General features: G+C 52.9%; 1 protein-coding gene across 1 annotated transcript; it reads right to left on the reverse strand.

The window, feature by feature from the left end:
* Window positions 1-6,248: 6,248 nt before the first annotated feature.
* LOC136022546 (cholesterol 7-desaturase nvd-like) lies at window positions 6,249-20,202 on the reverse strand. The gene is made up of 7 exons (XM_065696008.1): window positions 19,902-20,202; window positions 15,361-15,549; window positions 11,060-11,238; window positions 9,359-9,484; window positions 8,981-9,100; window positions 7,508-7,684; window positions 6,249-6,407 (listed from the first exon to the last, which is right to left on the reverse strand). Exons 1-7 carry the CDS (start codon window positions 20,200-20,202, stop codon window positions 6,249-6,251), a joined length of 1,251 nt encoding a protein of 416 aa, XP_065552080.1.
* Between the last annotated feature and the right edge of the window lie 463 nt (window positions 20,203-20,665).

Genomic DNA, 20,665 nt, shown 5'->3' on the forward strand with positions numbered 1-20,665 from the left:
TAGGTCCAGGAGGGTTCACAGAGCATTTCCCTCCCCGTCCTCCCACCCTTCCCAGCACTCCCATTAAGTTCACCAGGTTTTGTAAAGGACGGAGGGAGCTGACCACAGGGACAGAGGGGAAAACACCAGTTGAGGAGCAGATGTCTCGTCAACCCTTACAGTGGAGGAATCGGGGTGTGGGGAGAGCACTCAACATTTTGCTGCTGCTGCTGCTGTGCATTTTCTGTGCTACACCGTGATCTTGAATCTATGGGATCCATTGGGAATGCCCAGAAACATCGTCTGAGTCACAGTGTTGGGGGGGGGGGGGGTTATTTCTGAAGATGTGGCTCTTTAGCAATAAGAATTTCCTTTTCACAGTGCATGGGACCTGTCCCTGTGCCACTGGTTATCATCTTCCTGGCACTCTGGGAATGTCACTCCAGAAAACAATAAGATCCAGAAAGGTGAAGGCAAGGACAGCTCCACATTGAAAGTGCTGTGGGATCGTTTGCTTATGCTAGGCCAGAAATGGTGAACCAATGAGTGTATTGCCCTGAAATCTAATTTTATATGTTTAATGTTTGGGGGGTTCTGTTTAATTTTGGTTCCTGGTTAGCTGGTTAGTTGGGTTTTTTACTACCCCTGTTAGAGTCCTTGGGTTTATAACTTGATGGGAGGGTTTTGCTCTTGTTGAACAATGGTGCCTCTAGTGGACCCTTCGGGGTTTCATGATCCGTAGGCAGCTGATGTTGAGTTCTGAACAGCTTCTGGAGTCACGGAAATGGCTCGCTGATGCACAACATCAAGCACTGACTGAAAGGATTTTCTTCCTTCCCGTTGTTGTTCCCGTTGCTGACCCCATCACTGGCAGTGGTCAGCACCTCTTGGTACCAGTGAGCAGCGCAGCCTTAGCGGTAGGAGTATTTCACTGTGGAGTTGATGGGTACAGAAATGTCAACCCCTTGCTTTCTACAACCAAAGTTCCTGACACTTCCAGCCTCATCAGCCTTGAACGTTCTCGGTGTTCTGGGGGTTCTTGCGTTGGTCTCTGCAGTGTCTGTGGGTAGGAGGGGTTGGATTTTCCAGTGGGCTAGGGGGTGGGAGGAGGGAGCATTTTCTTGCTATCAGTGGAGAAGGACCTTTCCACTCGAAGAAGGAAGAAGCAACAGTTTTAGGAGCTGTTTTCCACCATCCCTTTAAACTTATCGGGGCTTTAATGTTATTTTATATAAATTATTTAAAAGGCAAACCAGTAGTGGATGAACTGAACCGTTTGTGACAGGTGACCAGCCAAGGCTGTAAGCCCAGCAGGGATGCACATCACCCAGACCACGGCTTCCGCTCCACGCCGTAGCTAGGAAGTGTCCTGCCAACAACCCCACCCATCAGGAGGCCCCTGCAGCTGTTCCTGGGGCGCGTGTTCCCTTCTCCCCGCTCCTGCCGGGAGCCAAGTTCTTGGCGCTCCGTGGAGCAGCCGCGGAGCGTCCCGTTGTCCCGTCCCTCCTCCCGCAGTGACTCGTGTGTCCCCTTCCCCTGTGTAGCTGCAGATGTTCAAGGCAATACCCCGGGCGCAGGCGCGCGCCTCCGCGTGCGAGCCCCTCCTGTCAGCATCGTGAAAAAAGACAAAAAAAAGAAATAGACAAAAAAATATACAAAAAAAAAATATCTTTTTTAGGCCAGAGTTTTCTACAGGTATTAATGAATATTTTTCTTAATCCTTATAAGTTTTATGTGTTTAATATTTCTTAATACCGGTAGCATTAATTTATACTTTTGTAGCAACACAATATTTTTATAAACCGCCACCGCTGGCTTTGTCTTCATAAAGGGGAAACGCGGGGCCCTGCCCGCGCGGTACCATGTACTGTATTTAAAAGGTTATCTAATGTCACACTTGCTGTGTTAATAAACAAAACAAAACCTGTTTGAAGTCTCATGTATTGTTGGTGTGGATCAAATGACTCAATAGAGAGCAATATTGCACGGGGTTGAGTTCCTGATTTCATTGTGAGATACGAACGCTTGAGGCCAACTCAAGTTCTGGGTTGTTTTTTTTTTTTTTCTTTATAGGATTTTGTTTCGTTTCTGTTTCGTTTCGGTTTGTGGTTTTTTTTTTTACAGCTCAATAAATTCAGTGCTGTTTGAAACTTAGACTGACGTCAAATGAAAAGGATTCTTAAAGGAAAAAAAGAAATCAAGGTGTTTAAATGTTGCTGTTTTTACAAGTCTGTTGCTGTCTGAATGGAAATATTCCACGAGAGAGGAGGAATAGTTCCACTTAGGTTCCAACCGGGCCGAGCGCTCCAGGCCAGAGCTCGGTCCTTTGGAGATCCCTTAGAGACATGTTTCTGCAACATTCTTTTCAGAGTTGATGCCAAGGCAGAAGACAAACTGTAACTGTAAGAAAGCATCCGTTGCTTGAGGATTTTCATGTCAGTGTTGTATTTATGGTTTTACAATAAAACAACCTTTAGGAAAAAAAAGAAAGACGTCTCTGGGGTTTTCTATTTATCAAGCCCATGAATGGGGCGTCACGCAGTGCAGAGGGTCTTGTGAAGAGGGAGAGTATCACTTGCAGTGACCTGAATCTCTGGTGGAGCTCATCAGCTGTAGAACTCTATGGTGGGCTTCTCCCCGCTTCCCTCGTGCTTCCAGAGCCCCTGGGAGCGCTTACCAGAGCATCTCCTGTCTCACACTTGGGTGCCCATGCAGTGAACGTGTGCCTCTCACCAGTGAAACATTGCTGTGTAGCAGACATGGACATGGGGCATTTGCCTGGCTGAAGCGGGGGTTGGTGTGTTGTACCCGGTGCTTGTACCCACACCAGCAGGACGGGCTCAGCTCCGCTGCTCTCTCGCTGCTATAGCCGCGCAAGCCAATGCTGCTCAGATCGGCTGGACTCACACTTCCACCCTTCTGCCCAGCGCGGTCAGGTCCACGCAGGAGAGGCAGCTGGGCACTGAGCAGGAGCCAGGCAGGCTCAGTCCCCTTGGCAGCCGTTCACGATGCCAGAACACCAAGGGGCTGAGACCCCTTCTCCCAGAGGCTGGTGATCGACCTGCACCAGGTGCCTGCCAGGGTCACAGAGGTGTGATGGTGAGTGGGACACGGGCAGTTCCACACACAGGAGCACAGCTTTGCTGATGTCTGGAGCTCCAAGACCCACAGACCAGAAATGAGCAGGGAACTGTCCCAAGTGGAGCAAGGACATGGGGGTGACCAGGCCCACTGCTGGACAATCCAAGGTACGTTGTTGTCTGTCGCCTTTCTTTGATCTGTTGTGGTATCCTTTTGAGGTTTGCTGACCTTGCACCATAACGTGCCCCACAGAGAACAAGAAAAAACCCCAAACCGTTGCTTGCGAATCAGGTAATTTGTAGTAAAGCTCTTTCTTAGTTGGGAAAAACAAAACCCAAAGACATAGAACGACGCTGTGCCTGGCAACTGGATAAATGTTCTGGGCTAGTGGTCAAGTGTGAAGATACACCACGCCAATAAATACAACTCAGGATGTAACAGAATGGCTGTAGCTTTGCAGTAGATTTGATGGAAAAGTGATTTCAGCAAGCAGTAAAATCAGATGCTCTCACATCCCAGGTGGGAGTTAGGATTTGGTTGAAGGTCTGAATTCTTGAAGTGGACAGTATATGGCCAAAAGGCATAGAGGGTGAGGGACAGTGCTCCTGGGCATACCCCTGTCTCTAAACTGTCCTTTTTGCTAGAGCCATTTTAAAGGATAAATGAGATTGCAAATGGAAACAAGAGGCTTAAGTTAACCTTGTCTTATTTCCTGGTTCGCCAACTTCTGTCTTATGAGGACACAACCACTTCAACCTTAGTAATAGAGGAAATAGTAGCTCAGGACTCGGGCTCTGCTGGGGGTATCCCAGAGTTGACTCTAAAATCAGGACTGATGGATTTAAAAGCAAATTTAACCACCTCTGAGCTTCAGCAATTTGCCTTCCCTGGTGTTCCATTGATCCTGAGTTCCTGTCTGTAGGAACACAGTGAGAAGCAGGGAGCATCAGCCTCGTGTCTCTGTACTTGTGTGTGTGGTGTCCATGTGCCCCTGGAAGGTGCAGGTGAACAGAACATCCTGACCCACGCCATGGCACGCAACATCCCTGTCCTGGTAGCGGCAATTTGTGCCTCTTGCTCCTTCTCCATCATCTGCCTCTGCAAGGTGATGCTCGGCTGCTCCCTAAGGAATGGGGTCTGGGAGACAAGGGGAGTTCCACTGACCCCAGCGGGGTGAACAGCGCAGGCCCAGAGCTCATGGCCAGGCTCAACCGGGAGTCCAGGTCATTGGGCAAGCTCATGGGGATGAGGCAGGGCTGAGGCCAATCTGCAGCTCGGGGCTGGGATCTGGTGAGGGTGGCCCAGGTCAGACACAGACCGGCAGTCGCTGGTCAGGTCCATCGGGATGGGACCGGGTGGAAGTGGAGCTGGGAAGTCTGTGGTCAGAGCTCAGATCTGGTCACAGGCACATCTGCAGCTGAGCTGGAGACTGCCTCCAGCTCTGGACAGGGCTGAAGGTCCAGAGCTGAGCAGAAAAGGGGCTGGGGGGCCATAGGCTGGGAGTAGGTGAACCCCCCGGGTGAGGCTGGTCAGGGCCACTAAGATGCATTGATGCCCTTGTGCCCCTGAGAGGCTCAGGCTGAGCTGGGCAATGCTCCTTGTCCAAGCTCCTGCTGTCTCCTCCAGCTCCTTGCTGGAGATTCCCTGTGGCCCCTCAAGCAGAATCACTTCTCCCATGCAAGGACACCCACAAAACAATGAAGAACAACCAGAGACCAGGAGAGCAGCTCGTGAAAGAATTTAAGTGAGCCAGTGACGGTGCCATAGCGAGGTGTGAACAGGGAGGGCCCAGCCTACGGTAGGTGACCAGGGTGGGCGATGGGCTCTGCACTGGCACAGGCCTGGGGGCACATTCCTGCTCCCGATGGGTCAATGGTGAAGAAGGAAGCTCAGGGCCCAGCAGAGCGCAGAACTGGCACTGGCGGGCACACAGCGTGTGAGGGCGGCAGCTCCGAGCCGCCCCGGAGACCTCCTGGACCGGGGTGTTTGCTCTTGCTGGCCCCTGGCACAGAGTGACTGCAGGCTCCTGCAACCCGTGCAACACAGACTCTGCCCGTGGGGATTGCAGGATTTAGCCCTTTACTACAGAGTGTGCAGGCACAAAGCGCAGGAGAATCCAGACCAGGTTTTGTCAGACTGGCAGCCAGTGTCCATGCGTTAGCTCCACTTCTGAGCACAGTGACACTGACAGTCTTACCGTGAGAGTTTTACAGCCGACCATGTACCCAGGGTATTGCTGGAACCCCGGGGCTACCAGAGCAGGATCTTATTCACATCCTTGACCTGCAGAGTTGTTGTCAAAGCAATTTGGGCACCAGGATAGATCCTCTTCTTCACAATTAGGTGCACCAGCTCCATGAGGAACTGACTCATGCAAGAGCTCAGTAGGCTTGAGGTAGCTGACAGGTATGGTAAGGGAATGGTGGGCAGCTAAAACCCACACTGCCCTGCCTGCTGCCAGAGAGAAGGAAGATGTTCTTTGTCTGTGGGCTTTGCAGTCACACCTCTGGTGCCATGCAGTCATCAGCCAAGGCTCCCCTGGAGACCTGAAGCCTGTCCCAGCCAAGGTGATGTTGCAGAATCATGGAATCCCAGCCTGGTTTGGGTTGAAGGGACCTTAAAGCTCCTCCAGCTCCAACCCCTGCCACGGGCAGGGACCCCTTCCACTGGAGCAGCTTGCTCCAAGCCCCTGTGTCCAACCTGGCCTTGAGCACTGCCAGGGATGGGGCAGCCACAGCTTCTCTGGGCACCCTGTGCCAGCGCCTCAGCACCCTCACAGGGAAGAGCTTCTGCCTAAGAGCTCAGCTCAGTCTCCCCTTGGGCAGGTTAAAGCAACACTGGGCCTGCCTGGGAAAGGACACTTCAGGCATAAAAGACCACAAGAAAAGCTACTCAAAATGACAGCAGCAGCGAGAGACAAGGGCACTTTAAAGGCAGCTCTGGCAACTTCAAGCTCACACTCAGTTCATACATTGCAGCACAGGTACAAGAGCAAGCACATCGCACCCTTTGAGCTTTGGTGCCCTGAACATGGAAGATAGAAGAGGCTCAGCAAGGCTCAGGCTCTGCTCCCAACCACTGCCAGCCAACACTGGCTACACCGATCACTGCTGCCCAGCACCGCTGCCGCCAGGGAGGGTGGGCAGGAGCCACCCGATAGCGTCTGGCCGCAGCGGGCAGCAGGATCCTCACCACTCCAGGTCCTTTGGCGCAGGTGGCCTTGTGCTCTTCTCGCTGTAGAACTGGGAATACCAGCGCCGGTGCTTCTGGATGCTGGAGTCCTCCCTGACCAGCAGCGGCTTGGGCAGGTACTGTTTGTTATTCCAGATGGTTATATCCCGCTCAAACTGGGGGGAAAAGGATGGTCTCGGTCAGGGGGGATGCTGAACTCCCTTGTAGTAGTTCAGACCACCTCCTACTTCTGTGTGAGCTACCTGCACATTGCGTTGACTTCTCCCAGATGGCCAGTGTGTGCCTGCTCGTGGTATCTGTAACTGGTAATGCTACAGCTCTGTCTGCACCCAGCAACACTCAGCCCATTACAGCTCCCAGACAAGAAGCCACTTGCAGCTTAGACTGTCCCCATTGTACCCAAAGTTCCAGGCAATTAGGGCATTACAAACTGAGCATCCACATCTTAAGCGCTGCTCAGACACTCAGTAAGGTTATGGAGTTTTGCTTTGTGAAGAAGTCTCTGCAGAAATGAGCGAGGCTCATTCACATTAGTAGGATGCAAAACATCAAGGCAGCATTTACACAACATGAGCCTTAGCTCAGCTAAGTTTGATCTGGGGTAGCTTTTTGGTCTCTGGAAATCATCTTGTGGCAATTTTTACTGTAGTGCCAGTGAAACCCTCTCTGGTTTGAAGGAGGAGGCCTTCAAGGCCATGTTTGACCTGAATCTGGCAAGACATCCTAACTGAGATACTGAATTAGAGACCTCCAGAATGACCTCCCATCACTTACATGAATCCCTGTGATAAGGACCTGAAAAAACTCCATGAGGAGGGGCAGGAATTGCCAAATCTCATGATAATTTAGCAATAGGAGTATTTCTTGGCACGGTTCTCATCAAAGGAGACAGGATAAGCTTCCAGCACCATCCTGCGATGCTGGATGCAGTTAGTAGCTCCCTCAAAGGCTTCCTGCAGCCTGGGACAGGTTGCCCAATCCTTGTGCCCCAGTTCCCCATCCCCAAGAGAGGGACAGCACCTCTCTGCCACCCTCAACAGACGACCCAGTGCAGGGACCCTCTTTGCTAAACCTCCCCTTTCATTTTTGGGGCTACCAAAAATGAAAGCTCAAACCAAGCTCTGAAAGGAGCTTGCCCATGGGTGCTTTGCCACATGTATTGGAGCCCACTTCAGTAACTGCTCTTCATTCTCACAATTCTTGGCCACCAAGCTCCAGAGAGCCACCTTTGGCTGCTCTTCGTCAGAGGCTTTACCTGGATGCACTCTGCTCTCAGGATGAACTTGGGGATTATGGCTGGAATGTTCTTCTGGTAGTAGATTTTGTGGACCACGTTCTGCAGGAGAGGCTCCAGGGGTGTCACCGTCTGCAGGATGATCCCACGGCCCAGGAAAGTGTGTTCAAAGAGCAGGAAAACCAGTCCTGGCCCTACCTGCAGAGCAACAGAGCACCCTCAAGGAAAAGCCCCCAGTGGTACAGCAAGTACCACAGCTTCGGACCTGCCTGAGATGTCTCCTAGGCTGTGCTCGAGTCCCCCTTTACTCTGCCTTTTCACCAGATGATAGCACAAAGCCAAAGCTATGCCTCAGGATTCACAGGACGCTTCCCACTTGGTGGTGCTCCCCAGGTCAGGGCAGATCCAGCAGAGCCAGGCAGCCCGCATCGGCCTGGGTCATCCACAGATGTGTCCGGGCTGGGTGGCTTTGCTGTGGGCCCATGGGAATTCATGAGGGTTTCCAGTGCTCGACTGATTTCCCCAAATTTCAACTCTAATCTTGTAGGAAATGCTTCCAAATTTTCACTTGGTCTTGTCGTTCATCACTGAATTACCATCAGGTCATGAGCAGCCGTATTGGATTGTTAGGCTCTGATCTCAATAGCAGCAATTGCAATACAGTGTGCAGGTAATACAACATCCCTGCTCCTGCTCTGGCTTTCTCCTTTGCAGTTACAACAGTCACTTCGGGTTTTAGCTGAAATCAGGTTCAGCCTTCTATCTGGCACGACACGTTCTGTGCTCTCTGATGTGCATGCAGACATGCAGCTGCATGGTGATACTTGGTTCTTTGAAGGAGCGCAGAAATTGTTGGGGGTTTTGGCTACTTCATTTACTACTTTAATGTCTGGTTGAATACAGAATCTTTGTAAGGTTATTTTAATGTCTTTTTTTTTTTTTTTTCTCCTGTTCATCGATATCAGTGCTAAATAGCACGGATCAAAGAACCGACCATACAGTCAACATCCACTTTGTGATAATTCCCTCATTACAGTGAGATTCATCTCTTATCAAAGTTTTGTACCATGACTTGTTTTGTATTGCTCTGATTTTGTAATAAGGAATCACAGAATCACAGAGTGGTTTGGGTTGGAAAGGACCTGAAGATCAGCTGGTTCCAACCCCTGCTATGGGCATGGACACCTCCCTTTGGGTCCCTTCCAACCCAAACCAGTCTGTGACTCTGAGCTGTGGCATCGTGGTAGGAAGGTCCCTCAGGATTGTCACCAGTGTGTGCTCAGGTACCAGCTTTTTCTTATTCCCATCTTTTGTGAGCACAGCAGTCCTTATGAACCTTCCCTTTCTCCATCCTGCCCAGCAGTGGAGCATCCCCGGGGCCTGCATGTAGTTTTCGGACTGTGCATCTACGTACATGGTAGGAAAGGCAGCTCTGGGCAGGACAGGCAAGGACTCAGCCTTTCGGGTGACAAAGCCCCTTAGCATGGGACATACCTGCCTGGCTGAAACTGTCAAATCCATCAGGGAGAAGTGCTTCCCAAAAAAGGTTGCAGTGTGTTGCAGCAGCATCCGGGAGCAATGCTTGTTGGGCTCTGGCTCAGGCCACCACTCCGCCTGGAGGGGTGGAGAAAGATCAGCTCAGCACAAGAGATCGGGTACAGTAGCAGAGAAATGGTGACAAAAGCTGGCTGTGAAGACCATCGAGAGATGAGGGAGTGCAGCAAAAACTCTCAGACACAAGAAAGAGACTGGACCTGAAGATGAGGCAATGCAGCAGAGGGGGTGAGGTGGGACTGATGCTTTAAAGCAGAAATGGGGCCTGGTTTGAAACACTTGACCTCCTCATGGCTTAGAGGAGAGCTGGAGTCTTACCTTCCAGTTGTGCTTCATAAAATCCCACAGCTTGGACCTCGTGTATCTTAGGTCAGATCCGCCCAGAATGGCTGGTCCATGGAGGAAAGCCAGGTGAGCCGAGTCGGCTGCGTTCTCTGGGATTTCCTGCCACGGGGAATAAGTTGCCATTAGCAGGAGCTGACCTGGGTGGGAGCTGCCTGTACTTGACAGCACCAGGGTGACCACAGCACGGGGCAGGACGTGCTGCCCCAGGCACAGCAGAGATGCTCACAGGGACACGGAGCAGTGAGAAGCAACCGAGTGTGTGGAGGAAGAGGCCTCAGCGCACACTGGGACCAGTTCTTGACTGGTGTGTAGGAATAATTTGAACATGAGACTCAGAAAATTCAGGGCTCGTTTTAAGCTCAGTCTATGCACGTTAACTTCTGAAGCAGTTGGGACTCCAGTTAAGTCCCTCGTTTACCCCTGTAATAATTGGAAGGAATAAAGCATTTTTGTGTCTGTGCTTCTAAAGTAGCTTTCACATACATTTAAAGCTCTCAACCCCATCAACCTGCTCATAATATGGCACTTCTTGAGAAGTTTTAACTGCTTTATTAGTCAAGTACAGCAGCTTCCCACCAGCTTGGCAAGTAGCACAGACTGGCCCCAGCCGAGACCTGCCTTCAGTGGCCTGCACTGAAAAGCAGACATGAAGTAAGTATTACTACTCCATCATCAGTCTCCCAGACTCTCCCTGCCTCTCACCTCCTCTGCACACTCCCAGAGCTGTATCTCCTGTGTCTCATGTACCTTCACTTTGAATCTCTCCATTCCTTTCTCACCCGCTCACCTCAGTCATGATGTAGGCAGCAGGCAGGCGCTGCCTCGGAGAGAAATGCACTCTGGATGAAGGGTCAGTTTTGTCACTGATTTTTATGCACAGAAGTGTTCTGCTCAGTGGAAAGCACATGAAAACCTCCCAGGGACCACCAGGGATCGCTCAGCTTCAAACCTGCCACTGCCTCCCGCCGCTCTCCACCCGCGGCTGCCCCTGCAGGACCCGGCCGGGGACCCTTCCATTAAATGCCACACACCAGTCCCCTTTTTCCACCTGATTTCCACTGAAGGGTAATGGAGACAAGAACCACTTTGTTCTCCATGGCACATTTCTCAGCATATGATGGTGCTTATGAAGATTAACAGCAAAGTAACTGCGTTCCCATTTCGGTGAGTGATGAGCTCAAAAGCCTCCTGACAGTAACTGCCGCAGTTGGGAGAGAATCTTTTCTTAAATTACATCAGTTATAAGTCAAAGCAAATTAACAGATTCCCTTTAAGTACCCAGAACATCTGCTCCCTACTTGAGAAGCTCACAGTCCGTGTTTGGGGAACATATGCCATAATCTCGGTAAGGCACAGGGTGTATTTCTAGGTCTGAGCTCTGCCAGTAGCAGCGATGACACTGAGCGCAGGCAGGGCCTGGTTAATTCATGGAATCCCAGACTGGTTTGTGTTGGAAGGCACCTTAAAGCTCCAACTCTCTGCCACGGGCAGGGACCCCTTCCACTAGAGCAGTTGCTCCAAGCCCTTGTGTCTCCCCTTAAGCAGCCTTCTCTTCTCCAGGCTGAACCAGCCCAGCTCTCTCAGGGTGGGGGGGAGATGTTCTTGAACTGGTCCATAGGAGTGGACCCAGGCATGGACCATGGACATTCTCCACAGAGGGACCAGGCTCCCTACCTGGATGTGTGCGCCAACCACGTGCTCCGTCTGCCCGCGGAACACCCACTCTTTGGTGGTGATCTCAAGCTGCTCGGGCACTGCCCACGTGGGCCCAAGCCCCTCGCAGTGGTACCAGAGCAGCAGCATCCCGTTCACCTCGCAGCACGGCCAGGTCCGGACCCTCGCCAACTCTGGCACTGAGGAGCACAGAAAGGACTCAGTTAAAAGCGGCATCGCCAAAGCTGATGCTGGCACTAAGGGTCACCTTGTCCTCAGCCACGGCTCAGAGGTTATCTTTATGGGAGAAAGCCATGTGGCACAGTCTCTCTTGTGACACTTCCCCAGCTTTCAGGCTGCTGAAGAATGACAGCAGCCTCTACAATTCGCAGGCGAGTTTGCTTAGGTCACTTTTATTTCAGCTGGGTGTTTTCATAGCTTTCAAAATTCACGAGGTTTGATAGAGGAAGAAGCAGGGCTGGCTGCTCTGCAGCCTCCTTCACTGCTCTTAAAACTGTGCAAATCAGTAAACGTCTCCTGCATCGATGGACCCTCCCCAAGCTTCAAAGAGCTAAAGGAGATGCTTTTAGTTAGAGGTGTAGACAGTAAAAGCCATCTCTGCCTCTCGAGCTAAAGTCATTCTCCGTCACAGTACTGCAGTATGATGTGTTACTTTAAGACCAGACCTGCTCTTTCCAGTGACATGAATTTTAGTGTTTATGCTCACCCAATTGTCAGAAAATTGAGTTTTGACTGGATTGAAAGGCTTTTGCCTTCATGTTTTTTTCTGATTTGCAAACAAGTGCAGGGGAAAGTGCTCCCTTATCATTCAGCCTTGTACAGTCGTGTGGGGGGTGAAATAACAGGAGAAATTATATTTCTCTTTCAGTCAATGAATATCAGAGGGGTCAGGAGGAGACCATCACTGTGCTTTCTGACTGAGAAAATCTTGTCCTTAGGGTGAGATGCAACTTGTTAAATTGTGAAAAGGGCATCATCTGCCCCACATAGTCACAGAACCCCAGCCTGGTTTGGGTTGGAAGGGACCTTAAAGCTCCTCCAGCTCCAACCCCTGCCACGGGCAGGGACCCCTTCCACTGGAGCAGCTTGCTCCAAGCCCCTGTGTCCAACCTGGCCTTGGACACTGCCAGGGATGGGGCAGCCACAGCTTCTCTGGGCACCCTGTGCCAGCGCCTCAGCACCCTCCCAGGGAAGAGCTTCTGCCTAAGAGCTCAGCTCAGTCTCCCCTCGGGCAGGTTCAAGCCATTCCCCTTGGCCTGTCCCTACAGGCCCTTGTCCCAAGCCCCTCTCCAGGTTCCCTGCAGCCCCTTTAGGCACTGGAGCTGCTCTCAGGTCTCCCCTTCAGGAGCCTTCTCTTCTCCAGGCTGCCCCAGCCCAGCTCTCTCAGCCTGGCTCCAGAGCAGAGCTGCTCCAGCCCTCGCAGCAGCTCCATGGCCTCCTCTGCACTCGCTCCAACATCATTTAGATTAGAAATTATCTTTAAACTCATCCAGTCCAACCCTTACCCCAGCACTGCCAAGGCCACCCCTAACCCACGGCACTGAGGCCTCGTCTCCACGGGGTGTGAACCCTTGCAGGGCCGGTGCCTGCAGCCCTGCCCTGGGCAGCCTGTTCCAATGCTGAGCACCCTCTGCGGCAGGAATTGTTCTTCAGCTCCATCTAAACCTGCCCTGGTGCAGCTTGAGGCCGGTTCCTCTTGTCCCATCCCTTGTTCCTTGGGAGCAGAGCCCAGCTCCTCCTGGCTCCATCCTCCTGTCAGGCACTTGTAGGGAGCCATCAGGTCCCCCCTGAGCCTGCTTGTTTCCAGGCTGAACACCCCAAGTTCCATCTGCAGCTCCTCACAGGACCTGTGCTCTGGACCCTTCCCCAGCTCCATCTGGCAGCACACTGGGCTCCATGGCTCTCCTTCACTGTTGGTCCCCTGCAAGCCTAGTGCTGGAGGAGCTGTGCATCTGAGTCTCCAAAATCTTTCTCCATCACAGTGACCTGTATGAGCACAGGTGGCTTTTAAATCTGTTTAAACCACCCTGACCCATTTGTGTGTATGGGAGCAGGGCAGCTCTCTGCAGTTTTGTTCTTTCAATAGCTATGGGTAACAATGACTTTGAATACAGACATTTGAGATGAAACTGCATCTTGGCAAGCCTTTGAGTATGTCCAGAACATTCACTCTCATTTTGTGCTGGAACTCATCACTGCTTATTGCTTGGAACCAAATTTTCACTTCCATGCAGCTCCTGAGTTAAGTACGTATGGGGAAAAAAGACAGTATTAATCTTCTCTCTGAAAATAGCACACAAAACCCCAGGAACTGCTGTTTGGCACATCTATAAATTACTTACCCTATCCATATAGATGGCATGTTTCTTTCACTTTGGGAAAAATAGTCTGTTTAGTAGAAAGACTGACTTTTGCTGCACTTGATGTTTTCATTGCCATCCCAATCAATCCGACAAGAAAGCTGAACTTCCCAAGAAAATAGCTAAGCCAAAATAACAAGCCAAGTTCAAGGTGAGTTTTCTGGTTTCAGCCACATCTACAATTGGTGATTTAAACTACTTTGTGCAGCCAGATCAACTGTTACCAGTGAACTTTAAGTAAGACATTAAGACATTCTTCCTACGCAGTCAACGCAAACCATATCTGAAAGGTTTGTGATGAGCTTTCCTGGATTCCAACCAAAACTTCCCTTCAAGCCTTCAAAGAAGCCAAAACTGGCATCGAGAGACCGTTCTGTCATGCTAATGTGACACATTTAAGCACTGATGTGGTATGGATTGATGGCTTGGCTTCGCGAGCGAAATTTGGGAAGGGCTTTGACCACGCTTACTACAAGCACGATGACCAAGGGCATGTGGGAGGTGCAAATCTGGTTGGAAAAGGGTGCTTAGGCAATCAGGGAGTGCCCGATCAGGACTGCCATCTCCTGAGCAATCTCGAGCTACCCATGCGCTGGTCCGCCCGCATGCAAGGTTGGATCTGCAGCTTCCCATGCACCCTGTCACCTGCCGCTTCGACCCTCGCCTGTCCATTACAGACAAGTGAGAATAGGCCCTTCCAGCCTGCGCAGAGGATTTTTTAGGTGAGGCACAGCTTGCGCAGAACTGCCCCTACCCTTTACACCTGAGGTTTAACTGCCACGGCCTAGCGAGCTAGGATAGAATCATAGAATCATAGAATAGTTCGGGTTGGAAAGGACCTCAAGATCATCCAGTTCCAACCCCCCTGCCATGGGCAGGGACACCTCACACTAAACCATCCCACACAAGGCTTCATCCAACCTGGCCTTGAACACCGCCAGTGATGGAGCACTCACAACCTCCCTGAGCAACCCATTCCAGTGCCTCACCACCCTAACAGGAAAGAATTTCCTCCTCAGATCCAATCTAAACTTCCCCTGTTTAAGTTTTAACCCGTTACCCCTTGTCCTGTCACTACAGTCCCTGACAAAGAGTCCCTCCCCAGCATCCCTATAGGATGTTGACAGCAAAGTCCACAGGTCGTAGGTTTTGTAAGAGTGTCCTTCTCTTCGATGGAAGACCATGCAAGGCTGGACGAGCTCCATCAGCCCGGGTTTGAAGATAGGAGTTTTCCTTCTCCTGTGAGGAAGGCCTGCCTTCGCTAACGAAGATTCAGGATGGGCTTTAACCAGCACATTCTGAGCAAAACTGTCATTCCCTGGGTCAGTCTCGAGCGACCGCTATCGCAAGCCCACCGAGGCGCCGGCGGCGCTGCGGTATCGCTACGTCTAGGGGGGATTCTGCCTTAGAGGCGTTCAGTCATAAGCCCGCAGATGGTAGCCTCGCGCCACTGGCTCCTCAGCCAAGCGCACGCACCAGGGGTCTGAACCTGCGGTTCCTCTCGTACTGAGCAGGATTACTATTGCAACAACACATCATCAGTAGGGTAAAACTAACCTGTCTCAGGACGATGTGGTATAAGCTGTCACTATAGAGCACAGAATGATACCTGAACCCCAGTAACTCCTCAGGATCCATCCCTGCTGCTGCAATGGCTCACTCAAGAGTTAAAAAGCTTTTACACCCTGTTTGCTGAACTCAAGAGTTGTGGGACTGTCAAAGTCAAGAAGGTGGTTATTTAAGTGAAGAGCCAGCTATCATCTTACATAGGAAAGGCCACTGGAACATTATGCCGCAACACAGACAGCTCAGGAGGAAACAGGGTGCTGCGTGAAATAGGGGAGCAGGATGAAGGGGGAGTTATTATAAAGATCACTTTCCCCTTTGATGAGGGCACACAGGACACTCCTGGTTCTGCAGATCTGGGGGGTGCTCCCTCACCTTTTTCAACATAGGGGATGCTGGTGCATTTTCCATCTTCTCCCCGAAAGCGCCAGCCATGGAACGGGCACTCGATGCAGTTGCCCACAACACGGCCACCAGCAGCCAGGTTGGCTCCAAGGTGAGGGCAGTAAGCATCCACCACAAAGGCCTGGCCATCCTGGGTGCGAAATGCAGCGAGCTGCTCTCCTGCAGAAACAGAGGAGGGTGAGAGTGTAAAAACGCTGCCCTCATATGAGGGGAACCAGGGAAGACCTGTGGCCAGCAGGTCGAGGAGGTGATTCCTCCGCCTCTATTCAGCCCTGCTGAGGCCACATCTGAAGTACTATGTCCAGTGCTGGGTTCCTCAGAACAAGAAAGACAAGGAGCTGCTGGAGATGGTCCAGCAGAGACCAACAAGGAGATCAAGGATCTGGAGCATCTCTCTTATGAAGAGAGATTGCAGGAGCTGGGCCTGGTTAGTCTGGAGAAAAGCAGCCTGAGAGGGGATCCCATCAGTGCAGATCAGTATCTCAAAGGTGGGTGCCAGCAGGATGGTGCCAGACTCTTTCAGTGGTGCCCAGCAACAGGATGAGGAGCAATGGCCATAAACTAAAACATGATAAGTGTCACCTCGACATGAGGAAGAACTTTCCTTTGAGGGTGGCAGAGCCCTGGCACAGGCTGCCCATGGGGGTTGTGGAGCCTCCCTCTCTGGAGCCATCCCAAACCCACCATGGACACGTTCCTGTGTGACCTGCCCTGGGTGGCACTGCCCTGGCAGGGGGATGCACAGGATGATCCCAGAGGTCCCTTCAGCTCTAATGATGTCAGGATTCTCTGAAGACACACTGGCCCCTTCCGCACAGGCAGCGCCAGCGGGTGCTTTGACCCAACACTGCAGTTATCTGCCTGTGCAACGGGATGCAGAAACATCCTGCTGAAGATGACTGCTGGAGGGCTCCTGTCAGGACAGAAATAACCGGAGAGGTTCTTTAACCACGAGGTGGCACCAGGCAGCTGCCAACCAGGGCGGAAAGGGCTGTGCAAAACTGGGGTGGCAGCTCCGGAGGCAAATGCCCATGGTGTGGTGGCCACCAGCTCGCTGCCGGGTTTCAGAGCCATCCCCGAGGGGTGAAGCGCCCGTCACCCGTGTCCCCAGGGGCTGCTGTAGCACAGAAACATCCCAGCCGAAGGGCATCACCTTGTTCCAGCCGGGGGAAGCATAATTTCTCCTGGTCATCGCTAAACTCTCATGGCTTTAACCCTCGGGCCTTTGGGGTTTGAGTTCTTGGAGCCAGTTTCAGCCGCAGGATAAAAAGCACCATCGCAAAAATGCTTAAAGATTCAGGATGCTTCTTAAGCTAAGGGAAAGATACAGAGAGAAGAGCAATGGCTGCAATTAATGACTCCATTCCCATCCCTTTGCCAGTGACGCGTTGAGGAGAGTTCATGGGCTCCTGTATTTGGTTCACTGGGAATGGTAAATGGAAGGAGAAGCCCTTCACCTGTTTGCTCTTGAACCCCAAGAGCCATCCACACCTCAGCTCAGCAGCAAATCCCTTCCTCAGGCAGGGGCTGCAGGGTGCTGTGACCCTGAGCACGGACATCTCCTTGGGAAAAGGGACTTTTGTAGTGGTGCACAGGGAGCCCCTGACCCTGTTCCATGCAGGGAGTGGAGAGTTAGTGCTGGAGAAGCTGGGCCTGCATTGCCCCAGCATTCAGACTTGGTTTTTTCCATCACTGAGTCTGATTCCTTGTGCTTGGTGAGGTTTGCCAGGCTGGGATCTGTCCCTGCTCAGTTCTGGGATCACCTTCTTCCCCTCCACCCCAGGGCACCACTGCTAGTACCTGGGCTGGAGCTATAGGTCTGGTCACAGCACTGCTCCAGGCAGCTGTGCAAGGCAACCACAGCTGGATGTCATGCTGCAGGATCACCTAAAGGAATGCTCTTTCCGCAGGGACTGAAGAGGTGCCAGACTCTTTCCTGGCCTGGCACACTGCTGCTCTGGGGGTGCTGCAGCACTGCAGCCCTGCCAGCACCCACAGCCCTGCTAGCAGCTCCAAGGAGAGAGGCTGCTCATTGGTGACTTGATCTGAAGGCAAAGCCAGACCTGCTTCAGTGTCCCCCCAAGCCTTGTCCTCCTTGGGAGGGGACACGGCTGATCTGGGAGCTCAGAAGCACTTGGGGGCTGTTCACACATGTGGCCACTCAGTTGAAGGCCAGGTCCTCCCTTCCATACTGTGCTTCAGGTTATGCATGTAAGTATTCAGATTTCATAGCTGCTGAAATCTGCTCCATATAGCAGTTGCTGTAACTTAAAGCTCAGCTAGTGAGAAATAAGAGCAAACTAAACTCTGGGAGCCAAGCTCTGCGTGTGTTTTCCTATGCAGCCACACTGCTGACAAGTGACACTGGGAGCTATCCCACCCACAACCGCTTTCCTTTCCAATTTCCAGTCAAGGAATCAACTTCCTTGACTGAAGTTCTGTGGTCTGGGCAAAGAAAAGGAAACCCTGCAATCTTTCCAGCCTTTCCTTTCTCGAAGGACTATTTCTGATACCTGGCACAAATGAGCTGTTTGAGCTGTTCCCCAGTGCCTGGAGATCCCTCCTTACCAGGACACCTGGCTCCGTTATCCCTGAAGGCTTTCTGGAAGGCTCCACACATCTGCTGGCAGCAGGCACAAGGGAGTGGAGGCACCTGAGGTGCTGATCCTTCCCTCTGCCCCAGGTAATAGGGATTCATTCTGAAGCATCAGTGTTTTGTTCAGTCTCTAACATGCCTCTCTACCTGACCTGAGGGGGAAGGCAGGGAAAAGGTTTCTGCCTTACACGTTCACCAGGAGTAGCAGCAGTGCGGAAACAGAGGAGCAGCTTTAGATGGGGCAGACACTGCAGCTACAGCACTTGCAGCAGGGCACTAAGAAGCACTGCTTCAGCCTTGTGCTTCACCCACCAGTTTTAAGAAGATTTTACCCCAAGAAGGTCCCACCTCTGGACCTTTCCTTCATGCAGGCAGGAAGATCTGAAGCAGTGCTCATGGGCAAGGGTCTGGCCACACTGCTGGGCTGTCCAAGAACCTCATCCTGGGCTCCTGAGTGAGCGCTGCTTTTGCCTCCAGCCTTTGCGCTCTGGAGCCAGCAGAGCCAGAGGAGATGCTGATCTTTGCTCTGGCTGTGCCTCAAATCTGATGTGTCTCCTTTTGGGAGGACAGCATCCTGGCCTAAGATACAGTGAAAATTCTGTTGCAGGTGAACGTTAGAGCATTAACAGCCTCATACTGATGGTTTCTTATTAAATTAGACTATTTATTTTATGGAAAATAAGCAGCAATTGTAGAAAGAATAGGACATAAAGCACCCCAAGGCCACCTTGGGCAATTGTGGGCACTTGGTTGGAAACATAGAGCCTTGGGAGGGAGCAGCTCAGAGAACCTGCTTCAGCATGGGAGCCTTGCTGGTGTCCAAGCAGATTCCCTGCAGCAAGCACCCTGTGTGCCATGGATCAGAGTGCTTCTTTCCTGCGTGCTCAGCGCCATGCTTTGGAAGGTGCTTCATTCCAAAGGATGAGTCTTGCAGGGACTGAGTCAAGTGGGATTTATTCTCTCATCTCCCCTAGCTCACTGCCTCTGGAGCAGGGCTGCGTTCCCAGGCTGTGCTCGGAGACTCCAAAAACTTAGACACCCACAAACCTGACAATCTTCCTGGCACCGGTACGCTACTGTCACTCTGCCACCACAAGTGATTTTACCTGCACATTTCACATAACTGGGTGCCAGGAACCAGACTTCAGGCAGACAACTAAGGGAGTCCCAACAGCCAGGCTGCTGGAAGCTCTTTAGGATGTGTATATGGGATTACATAGGTCCCATTAAAGGCACTAGCACAAGTCCAAAATCATCTTCAAGGCAAAGGGACCCTGGGCAAACATAGTACCTCCATGTGTCTGAGGCTCCATCCCAATCCCTCCAGGTCATGAGGAGCTGCAGGCAGTGTTGCCTGGGGAGGCAGTGAGATGCTTTGGTGTCTCAGCAAGAAGCCAAGACAGGGAAGCCCTGCACACTCTTGAGGACCCTGTGCCATGATGTCACCAGCGCCCCACTGGGATAATCAGAGCCCCTGAAAAGGCCCAGGCTGTGACACTCTTGGTGCTCCTATATTGGCGCTGGCTGGGCTGCCCGGAGAGGGATGCTCAGGCAGAGTTGTGGCAGTGCCACAGGAGAGCCCCCAGGCAGGGATGCCCTGCACACAGCGTGCAGATGAGGATACCCACGTGAGGATGTGCCAGTGCCCCAGTGGGGGTGTCTGGGCAGGGATGTCCCAGCTCCCCAGCAGGAATGCCAGAGCAGGGGCGCCCGGGTACACGCCCCGATGCCCTGGCAGGGATGTCCCGTGCGGACACCGGCTGGGCGGGGTGTGCCAGCGCTGCGCTAGATGCTCCGTGCCCAGGCGGGGATGCCCGGTGCCCCAGCTCCGTTCCCGGGGGTGTGTGCCGTGCCCCGCACTCCGCCCAGGTCCCGACCCCCCCGCCCCGGGGGTGATGCGGCGCCGGGCACTCACCGAGCAGGGCGAGGCTGCGGGCGGCGCCGCGGGGCAGCTGCGCCGAGTCGAGCAGCCGGTACCAGCCGTTGGGGAAGGGCGGCGGCGGGGCGCCGGGGCGGCGGGCGCGGCGGGCGCGGCTCAGCCCGGGGCATGGCACGTATCCCACCCGCCCGGGGCCGCGCCGCAGCGACAGCGGCCGGCAGCAGCCCAGCAGCAGCAGCACAGCGAGGAGGAGGAAGAGGAGGAAAAGGAGGAAGAGCAGCGCCCCTCGCCCCGGGCCCGCAGCCAGCAGCGCCGCGCCGCACCACCCGCTCCCCATAGCGCAGCCGGTCCCGCCGCCGCCACCCCTTATAGAGCGGCCGGGGAGGTGCCCCATGGGAGAGCGGGGCGGGGACACAGCCGACACCCGCACGGGATCTCCCCTGGAATGCAGCCGGGAACACCCGGAGGGGACGCCCTGCTCGGCCCCGGGGATCGGAGGGGCGGAGGGAAGCGGGGCGAGAGGGTTGAATGGGGGAGTCCAGCTGCAGCCTCCTAGGGCAGTTACGTCGGGGGTGCGGAGTGCAGGGCTCTTCTATACACCGTGAAAAGGCAACGAGCACAAGCTGCAGCGAAGGGAACTCCACTTGCACATGGGGAAAATGATCACAGAATCCCAGACTGGTTTGGCTCATCCAGTTCCAACCCCTTCCTCTGGAGCAGCTTGCTCCAAGCCCCTGTGTCCAGCCTGGCCTTGAACACTGTCAGCAGCTCAGCACCCTCACAGGGAAGAACTTCTTTCA

This window comes from Lathamus discolor, chromosome 15 (genome assembly GCF_037157495.1).
Source record: "Lathamus discolor isolate bLatDis1 chromosome 15, bLatDis1.hap1, whole genome shotgun sequence".
In the NCBI taxonomy this organism is placed as follows: Eukaryota; Metazoa; Chordata; class Aves; order Psittaciformes; family Psittacidae; genus Lathamus; species Lathamus discolor.

What these genes read in the sequence shown, in the direction of transcription:
- LOC136022546 (XM_065696008.1), bottom strand. Translation starts at nt 20,202, where the DNA reads ATGGGGAGCGGGTGGTGCGGCGCGGCGCTGCTGGCTGCGGGCCCGGGG. An exon ending in TTATGAAGCACAACTGGAAG is followed by an intron (nt 9,101 to 9,358) that starts GTAAGACTCCAG and finishes CCACCCCTCCAG; the next exon opens with GCGGAGTGGTGGCCTGAGCC. An exon ending in TGACAGTTTCAGCCAGGCAG is followed by an intron (nt 7,685 to 8,980) that starts GTATGTCCCATG and finishes GTTGCTCTGCAG; the next exon opens with GTAGGGCCAGGACTGGTTTT.